General features: G+C 43.6%; 1 protein-coding gene across 7 annotated transcripts in view; it reads right to left on the bottom strand.

Annotated features, from left to right (window-relative positions):
* The window catches only part of LOC111250741 (cuticlin-1-like), an 83,739-nt gene that overhangs the window by 37,181 nt on the left and 36,137 nt on the right, over positions 1-10,421 (bottom strand). The window contains exons 2-3 of one of the 7 annotated variants that reach the window (XM_086990287.1): positions 9,338-9,382; positions 3,902-4,022 (exon numbers count right to left, since the gene is read on the bottom strand). The exons of 4 other annotated variants lie outside the window; for them this stretch is intronic. In XM_086990287.1, coding sequence (XP_086846413.1) covers positions 3,902-3,957 — 56 coding nt within the window. In that variant the 5' untranslated portion in view covers positions 3,958-4,022; positions 9,338-9,382. Of the gene's footprint in view, positions 1-3,901; positions 4,023-9,337; positions 9,383-9,517; positions 9,668-10,421 lie in introns of those variants that run through there. 2 more of the 7 variants (XM_086990285.1, XM_086990286.1) reach the window with 2 other exon arrangements.

Here is a 10,421-nt window from a genome sequence, read left to right as displayed (position 1 = left end):
ATACGTTTTGCCCCCCAAAATATTGGTGACGTTCAGCAACAACGACGAATAATCGATGCATTTTGGCCCGCCCTTGTCGGCCCCTAGCAGCATCTTCACCCGTGTTCATTTCCAGTGTTTTCATGCAGACACAATTATTTCCGGACCTTATCTATCCGATACTGCTTTTTCCGTAGCCATAACATCTAATGGACGACCATACTATTGTCGTTGAACAGAAATAATTGCACATACTATTATTGTCGGTTGTACTTAACTTAGCTTTCAATGGCGGAGGCCGCCCCAGGCCGGAGTCGCAAAACACAACCTGCAACATACGTTATCATCACAATTACCGTCACAAGATTTGCTGTCACCGTCATCAGCATAATCACCCGTATTGTGATTTACGAAGCAAATGCTCCTATACTTTACTAGTCAGTCAACACCCTAATCTGTCTATGACTGGCTATTAGCAGTACTACATACGAGTAGCAGTGATAGTAAGAACGCTTCGCTGCCTGTGATAGGCAGCGGTGTCAGTAACCTGCCGTATCTGCTTCTGCCGGTAGCGTCGTTGTCGTTCTAGCGTTGTTGAGGCCGTTTTTGGGCAAGACGAGGCCGAAAAACGTTTGAGGCCGCAACAGCGCCTTGTGCAGCCATGGCATAACAGCGCAGCATCATCGCTTCTTCTTTACGTTGTAGCCCTTGGTGCCGCTGGTAGCAATGGCGGTAGCAGCAGCAGCAGCATCAGCAGTCTCTTTCGCTCTGCCGCGTCATTCTAAACAGGCCTGCTGCTGCTACTGCCGCCTCTGCGACGGCCGCCACCACCAGCAGCTGCAGTGGTAGTAACGCAAAGGTATCGACCAGTTATTAGCGGCCACGACGACGCGCCAACTGCTGATCTCTTCGTGGTCTTCATTTTTCTTCTTCGTTTCATTCTACATCCTTCGCCTAGGCAGTATTACTAAAATCAGCAGCGCTACCCCTATCGCCTCGATGATGCCGGCCAGTGGCACCACCAGCATCAGCGTCGTAATCAGCATCATCACAATTAGCGGCGACGACAACGGCGGCCGAAGTCGAAGCCCGCAGCGGTTGGGACGTAGTAGAGCCCGTTTATTTGTCACTAGCTCCCATCGGGTCTGCAAAGGTATTTGCTCCTCCTGCTGTTTCTTATTGAACTGCTATTCAAAGTTACAATAATTTTGTTTGTTATTATTGTTAGTGTTACCACTCTGCTGTTTATTATTATTATTGTGAGCATTATATTGAAGGCTCTTATCATTATTGGCCGACGATGTAACATCAGATCTACCCTTCTCCGTAACGCAGCAACGAAAAACGCTATAGACAAAAAGGCAAACAGTGTCGCATTCGTCGAAACAAGCAAGCGATAAAAAAAAAAAGTGTCTAATAGAACTGTCTGTTCAATCTGACAGATTAAGCGAGTTTCATGGCGCGCCACGCAAGAGCTACCTGTCTCGATCGGACCCTGTCTTATCCGTATCATATAGACCCGCCATTCAATTAACCACCATTTGTGGCTATAGCAGGGCCAATTGAAGCACGGCCGACGTAATCTTATTCAATGAGTTTAACGTTAAGGGCATCATGGTTCTTCATTGCTTTATGCGCTATGACTACAGTTAATCACTACCCTCAGAGGTAAACCTATTACATCTGTTTACATGTCTATATAGCAAACTATGGGGAGTTCAGCGCGTGTTTTAGGCTCTAAGAGAAAAAAAAAATAGGTAACATATCAATTAGACCGGTCTTTAGCAGTCCATAGATAGTATAAACATGCACCTGCAGTCAGAACTAACAAACAATGACAACGATAGTGAACGCTCAGACTAGAAAATTTATGTCGGCTCGAAATGATAGACTAACGCATTTTTATTTACCAGTTAGACGCGTTTTTCTACCAGTTTGTAGTACCGTGGCTATCCCTCAGAAGATTGCCATTTGATTTCATCGCTCACGTGAAGACATCTACTTATTATGATTTAGAAACGGGAATCCTGTTTTTAGAGCACCGGCTTTCGTTGCAACAGTTCGCTCGTTACTCCATACGTTTTCTGTTCATCAGATCCCAAAAAAATGGCCGTCGTCTTGTCAAATGTAGGGCGTCTTCCGGCGAAGACATTTTCATGTAGAATATTGAACAATAAACATCTCCCATTTGCGGAGATTTTGGTCTGACAGCTACAAACAATTAGCGAGTCAAATTAAGCACAAGTCGGCAATTTAACGAATTTTAATAATAGCGACTTACAGAATTGAGGAAATACATCCCTTTTAAGCAGAGTTAGAAAATAAATAAATATAGCATCGTATTGGGCAAGATATACTTCTGAACATGGCGATAAATGTAAATGTAAAAAACACGTACGTTCTCAGCTTCCTGTCGTCGACGCTCTGGTTTGACTAAAGCAAATGTTTCAAGTGTCCGTCCGGTACCATCACTAGGCATTCCATCAGACTCTCTTTTTAGTGCTACCACAATTACTACACCTACAACTGAACTCCCAGATCTCATCCTCTGGCCTTCCCGAATAGCAGAAATAGGTCTAAGTGTGAATGAGTCACTTTCTATTTCAACAGATCTCCTCCCCCGCCCACTTATACAGCGACGCCTGCGGTGGTACAAGCCTGTCGTAATAATGCCAATAATGATAAAAAAAAAAAAAAAAAAAAAACGCCTGAATTTTCCATAACACATTACGTTTCCTTCGCTCTTTGAGCATGGGATCAGATGCAATCTATTTTATTTTCAACCACGAAGCCGTGTCTGGTGCATGCTAGACCAATATACGACGAAGATGAGCTAATGTTGCTCAGTGTATGTTGAAAATTTATGATATTCTTTTCTTCTGTAATTTTTCGTTAATTTATTACCTTGAAAAAAGTGTCCTGTGGTGCAGTATCGAACTGATACATAGCTACGCTTCTCATGCTCTTGATAGCGCCATTTTCTAGTTATGCTGATCGTTACGTAATACCAATGACAATGACATGATAACAACGCGTCAGCAATGATGGCGACGACTACCGTTAGTTATTGAGGCTGCGTCTGCTGCGCTTCGCTCGTGCCTCCGAGGACTGAAGCTGCCTTCCACGCCATCGTCACGATAATAAATAATAATAATACAACTGCGACTAGCGCTATTCTCGTCGTAGCAAGCCAGGCAGTAAGCAAATGCGAATAGCGTGAAGTACCGCTTGTGTTACGTCGCGGTATGATGGGGACGATGTGTCCATTCGGCCCGTTGAAGCTTTACTTCTTTTCTCCCGAGCTGTATAGGACCATGATGGTGGCAGCAGCTACGGTGACGGTGCTAGCGCCAGAGTCATCGGACAACGGCTTGCCGGCATCGTCCGCTCGGACAGCAAAGTCGGTTTGACCAAAGAAAACTTCCATTGAATCGTAGATGTCTCCGAAAAATTTTTTTGTTGGTTTTGTTCTGCTGCTGCTGGTGTTGTCACAGCATGGCCAAGTTGCCGTTAGCTTAGTAACGCAGTAGAAAGAATGGCGAAGACGAAAAATCAAGAAGGACGAGGAGGAGGAGAAGGAGAAGGAGGCGGAGGAGAATGAGGAGGACTCTATTTGGCGCTCAAACGTGTGAAAATCCGTTGGTAGTCAGCAATAGCGGCACCAACAGCTACGGGAATAACGGCCGCAACTCTGCCGCCCTGACAACGACCTCTTACGGCGGACGACCAGGCGAACGCGAAAGTGAGCGAGCGGGATATCACAGTTGCGATCGCCGGCTAGGATGATAGCACAACCCCAACGCAGGAGCAGCAACAGCCCAGCAGCCTCGATCGCAGTAAGGCAAAAGCAATGAAGTACAGCCTAAATTTCGAACCCCACCCAGAGATTCTGCAGAGACTGTAACCGTCAGCACTGTTTTACCTTCTTTTTTTCTTGGACCTTTTCCTTCTGTCATCGCTACATTGACGTCGCTGCATCTGTCCCGCTTTCTCCTCATCATGTGCGTTACAGCAACTGATTTGAATCTTCACATTCAAAAGATCTAAAAGTAGAGAGATAATAGTTAGAAAGGGAAACACTTAGGGATAAATAACAATGTCACACAAATCCAAAACTGATACCTTGCTTATGTTGAACTCGGATACCCTCTCAGCAATGACCTGGAACTATCATCGTAAACTGCCCCAAAAAGGATTTCTGCTTTAGACGATCAGAAGTCTGATTCACAGGACGTTCTTGTTTGCTCAGTTGTAGAATTGTCTGACTTCAAATCCCTGTTAGCTAACCCCTTTACATTAGTTACAGAGACAGAACAAGGTTTCATAGATGCAAACGGATTTAATGGATTAGGCGAGGTGTTTCCTAAGTACAAAATCTTTTCTTCCTGTTCTATGTACATTGATAGGACTTCATAGTACGAATAATCCGAAGTGACCTGTGAGCCAGAAAAGCGCATGGGTTCAAATTTCGGCAACGTCGTCCAATAGGTCATCGGGGATCAACTGTTTAGTCTTCGAACAATTGGAAACGTTGTATGAAGCCAACGCGTTAACCTTTACCACTAAAGTGCTCCAATTAAACTAAATCAGTATCTGAGAAAGTATATAGGAATTTTTGACAATTATGTAATTATAGTAAGTGAACACCAGAGCAGCGGATATGGTACGCTCATAAATGTTTCGATTTTGCGGAACGTTGTTCAATGTAGGACCACAGCACAACGACCGCCAGAATCATTTCTCGCGCATATGGGAACAAGTCCCCGCGATCCCGACAGACGAGATTACCGCGTCGGCACTGCACGATCCGTCGTTACTGTCAGGGATCGAGCAACAGGAGACCCATCGGTACCATCAGCAGATCGTCGCAGGCGACCAAACAGACACTCACCATAATGTGTGGATCTTCCCTACAGCCAATGATAACATAGACCTGGTGTCCTAGTAAGAGAAAGAACGCGTATGTTTCGGCTATGAAAAGCTAAACACTACTGCTACTAAGGCCGGACGGACCAGCGGTTGGCGACTGGCGGTTAAGAAAGTCAGCCTGCCGTTCCGCTGGAACAAAGCCGTTCTTCATAATTATCACCGCCACCATTAAAAACCGTAGAGTAGCCGATCATTGGCCGGTCGCATTGCAACGATCAGATCATGAGCAGTGTGATAAAAACGAATGAAAGCCACAAGAAAAAGCAACAACGTTTCCATTCACGTGCACCCCATAGATAGACACAGACAAACTAACAATGCGATGCCAGACGCCGTCTTTTTCCGAGGTCGTATAGTGCGCTATTGATCTGATTAAGCCGACCAAATCATCAGCTCAATCAATCTCATCATTCAGATCGAAATAAATAACGGTAGAATAAGCCCACGCAGTCTGGCGATTAATCAAAACTGGAAAAGTCTTTACTGTTATCAGTTAACGATTTTCATATTATTATTTGTAATGAAGCCGGTTTCTTCCGTCGTTTTAAGAGAGTGACTGCCATCTGCAGTGACGCCAACCGTACCAGCGACCAGGGCTCGTTCATACATTGCCTTCAGCAGCTACACACTTATACTCTACGTTCAAATCCATACTAACCGAGACAAATTGCCTTTTATTTGATTTCTATAGATACAGCTGTACGAGGTGCACGATATACATACACACATATACATACACGCTTCGCTAGACATATTGGCCGAGATCAAAAGCTGCCATAAAGTGCTCCTTTCACTTTTAGTGACACTGACCTTGAAAAAATAATGCCCGTTGCCGATTATCGTCAGAAACTTGTGTAAGAAGCCACGTTGTTTTTGTTAGAGACGATCATCTGGTACGTGAGAAAATCCCGCATCGTCTAATATAGTGGATGATCTAGGTACTGATCAAGAGTACATTAGGCGTCAAGGAGTGCCGATCAATAAATATCATCAGAATCCCGCCATCGGTTTGACCAGCCGTCTTATCTCGTGCATCATGTGACTAATCCATATCACTACTTCTGTAAGACGTTGTCGAAGCTACGGAGGATAGCTCATCTCAACTCTACAGACGAATCCGAACGGCAAAAACGGTTTTGGTTTTTGTTGCACTCCGATGTGGGAACAGGAGAGCTTAAGTTGCAACTTTTAGCCACAGTGGGGCCGAAACTTTGACAACTATTTTAATAAAACGGCTCTATTGGATTTCTGCAAGAGCTGCAGAATATTCGTAATGTTTTACAAAAGTTTACCTGTGAACAGTAAAGACAATGGCAGCTATCACTCAGTACCCTTCAGATTTCGCAGGTTCTAACCGGGTGGTGGCTGCTTTTTAGCAGAAAAAGCTGCCCGGGCTAGGTCGATGGAAACACTTTGCTAAGCTTGAGCGATGTTGTATGCTTATATAGCCAATCGAGCGGTGGGATCTTTCTGGTACCAGCACGTAGTTGTCCACAGGCCGAGAAAATACGAACGAATAATTACATCAAAAAGAAATTCTCACTTATAAACTGCTCTAGATTAAGGCCAATCAATATCTATCGAACGGCGAGATCCGTCTTTGATCAAAATAGATTTCTATGACATCAGCTGTCTCCGCTGGCCGAAACAGCTCGAACGTGGAGCTAGAGCTAAATAGGCCGGTATACGTATATTAAATTAACAGAGAGTAAAATTCGCATTGCTATCACATTATGTATAAAATAGATTGGGTTTATGACCGTGTTGGCGTTGATCAAATCAATGAAAAATAGAATATTGCCGCTTAATACTGCTATAGAAAAAGAACTATAATGTGCAGAAACAGAAGACAAGTTTCTCTTCTCGGACCTAGAAGATATTTAGCCTTGAATAATTAGGACATTAGTATATTTGAGCAATAACGAATTCGCACGCCCATCGTGCCACGGGCAATATTGCTCATGAAGTTGTTACGAAAAAGAAATATCTAAAGCCAATAAATGCCCACTCAAATGTTGTCGATTCAGTCAGCAACAAACGTGCGACAATAAACGTTATGTCAAATCTAGAGACTTCGGCGCCTCACTTTTACCTTATTTTTATTATTACTTATGTGCTCCTCTAAATTAATCGAGAACGCCTGCCTTACGGCCAAAAAGTAACACCACGACGGCTAAGCATGATCAGCTAAATAATGGACCGCTTGAAGTGCTTTCAACGTCCTCGCGGTGAATCCTTCGCCGATTGAAGTGGCATAGCTTGATTGTACCTACGAGAATGCTCATTGCTACTTTACCTAAACAAATGTAAGACGTAAAGAAAAAATGTTCTATACTTCCACCGCATTCAGTTAAAGTTCAGTCACTCGTTAGACGGTTTCCAAATAAGCATTCGGCAACGCTTGCGCATATGGTGAATATTAGTAGAGCTCAGCTCAGCTCAGCTCAGCCTGTCAGGACGTACATCGAATATGTGGCATCTTGTGCATTATAGATAAAGATATGTAGCGTAGGGTAAAAAAAAAAACAGCCTGATCGCACATATCTCTCATTATTTGGTGTTGCTGGAATTTGTCAAACGCACATACATAGCTGATTAGCTGGCGGTCGAAAATTGAGTAGTCAACCGGACGTGAGCGCACCACAAAAACAGGCACTCCGGCAGAGGAGGTAATCAGGAACGCTAGCTATGCTGGTGATAGTAACGATGGTAGCTGGAAGAGACGCTACAGCTACTGCAAGTAGACTATGAACGCGCCGTATTTCAATGCTACCTCAGCGATGGACAACGACGTACGAAGCCGGCTCACAGACGAACGTCGAAAGGCCGAATCTTCAAGACGACCTTCGAATCATGATGATAATAATAATGCAGAAGATCGTGAGGCCAAACCGACGTCGTGCAGTCAATCTGCAACCGTTCACTGAAAGACCAACGAGTGTGTATGTATCCAGCCGGTTACTCATCTGTTCATAGCGTCAATAGGAACTTTCTGGTTTGTCTGTGCCCTGTGCTCTGGTCTCATGCATGGATGAGATTCGCCATCGCTATGTACACACGTGCTGAATCGACAGTGACGTGCATCGAGCGAACGACTAGCGAAAATTACCGCGACAGGTTGGATAATGCTCGCGTAACATAGGCACATCGTCATGACGACACCGGCGTCACATTGTAACCGATTGCCTACAACAAATTCTATATTCTTGTTAAAATTGATCCTATCCTATTACACATACAAATAGGCAGGAAATTCACATATAACACCTCAAGGCAAAGGCAATACCGGACATGAAGGATGTACGAAGGGAACGATCAGACACTAGCTAAAACGTCCACCACCACTATGTTCAAGATCGCTTTCAGCGCCTCATCTTACCGGCTATAATCTAAATATGTTTAGCCTATGATTGGCTTAAATGAAAATTGACTCAATATCTATTTGAATGGAAGAGGTACGAATAACACCAAACATGAAAGCAACAGTTTAAAAACATACATATTTTTGCGTTCTTTGTTTACCTCGAGCATAGCTCGACATCAATGATATAGTGCAATACTGTTCAATAGATTAGAAGATGAGCTCTCAAGCTATACCATTAAGATCTAGATAGTAAAAAATGGTTAGCTATTAGATACAGATTACGACCCGATAGAGATGTAAGTGTCTCAATTGAGGCGTGTTTTTTTTTTTCTATAAACTGAGAGCTTTGTCTTTGCTGAGAGCCATAATTGGACCTCTCTACTCTTAGTAATAAGTTCGTTGTTCATGGTTTAAGCGGTTTATGCTGTTGCATTATTCGATTTTTCATCGAATTGTTTCGACTTAAGGGACAGGGATATAATTTTTCATCTACAATTAACTCAGAAATGACGGACAAGTAGATATCTCTGACTTATTGTGTATATATTGTTCTCCAATCGTCGTGTGAAAGTAGTTCGCGCTAGCAACTAGCGCGAAGCAACAGCAAAGCTAGCAACAGCAGAAGCGGCTGTGGCGTTGGGAACAACGCCACTACTTCACTGGACAATAAGCACGAACTTCAAAAGTCCCTGCAGCATCGCGTCGCTGACTCCCAGCCGTGAGCAGCAATCGTGTCGACCGACGCCAAACCAACGAGGGCACGATGATGATGAAGTTAACGTTGTTTTTCAGTTAGCTTCAAGTTCGTCTATTTACAGCTGATCCCTCTGCTCTTTCTGCTCTGATAGAACTATCTGAGAGCCACCACAACCACCCTATCCCTCTATCGTTTTGCCTAGAAGCTAACGGACAACAACTCCTCTTGGCCCGCTGACCCATATCGACCATCAGCGGTCTCTCGGTGGCTGTGGTGAATTGGCCGATGACAACAAACCAGTCAACAAAAACTAAGCCAGCAAGTGACTCAAGAGCATTCCCATTCCACCTACCACAAAGAATACTCACTCGCCAGTTATGTAAGGAAACGCAGCATGTCCATCACCATGAACGCTGAAAGTACAAACGGACCAGTCAGAAAAACGAAGTGCAAAGTCATCGCCACCCTTTCTACTGCCGCGGCAGATGCTGTTATCGCTCCTGCCGCCATTGCTTCAATGCCCTCTGCCCTAAACGTGCATTACTGACCTAGTGCGAGCAACCTGGAACCGGACGTCGAACCAGCGTTGTCTCATTACACAGACGACTTCTTAACGAGCATAAGATAGTGTTTGAAAGTGTAGCATTAGGTGCACAGATGGGTAACAGGATGGATGAATGCTTTCCGAAAGCGCAGCAGACCCCACGTTATAGCTGCTTTCTCGTCAACTATTTCTAGAAAATAATATAACACAGACACACCGAACTTGCGCATGGCTTTCCGAATAAGTACAAGCCATCTTTATTTAATGATGTATGTGCCTTTTGCGTAAATTTTAAGTGAAAATTCATTCAGCTGGGTTAAATGAATCGATCAAGTGATTCGGCGAGACGTATATTATTACATTGTTCCAATTGGGCTGCCCACTTGAGGAGTGACGACCCGTTTTCTCAATAAAGAACACCAAGAAAATATTCTACCTATCCTAAGTAAGTTCTTACCATGTGCCGTTCCGGTATACTGACAGCATATCATAAATTGGCTCTCGATAATATGCGAATGGTATATTTCACAGAAAATCTAATTTCACAAGCTGATAGTGACACGGTTTCTATGCATGGCAAAATCAAGTCAGTGATAAAGTCGAGTCTGTTAGAAAGCGGACGATTTTATTTGACCTTAACGTTTATAAGATAGAAAAAAAAAAAAAAAAAAACAGCTAATACACCCCCTTAATTCAAATCGCAACTAGTGGACGCATTAGTACACTGATGCGGTTCCATTTTACACATGGTACAAGGTTGATATTGAATCTGGCTACAATTTCACCTATTCGAAATAAAAATCAGGAGTTTCTAAGTTGTCCATGTTCTTATAGCTTCAAGTGAAGTCCTGCAACTTAAGCTACACTCTATATATAGTCAATCGTAAACACAGGATATTTATCGGCAG

The sequence above is a fragment of the Varroa destructor genome, unplaced genomic scaffold (assembly GCF_002443255.2).
Source record: "Varroa destructor unplaced genomic scaffold, Vdes_3.0 BEIS01000005.1, whole genome shotgun sequence".
NCBI lineage: Eukaryota > Metazoa > Arthropoda > Arachnida > Mesostigmata > Varroidae > Varroa > Varroa destructor.
The sequence above is the reverse complement of the archived record's forward strand: the minus strand, read 5'-3'. Positions and strand labels throughout refer to the sequence as shown.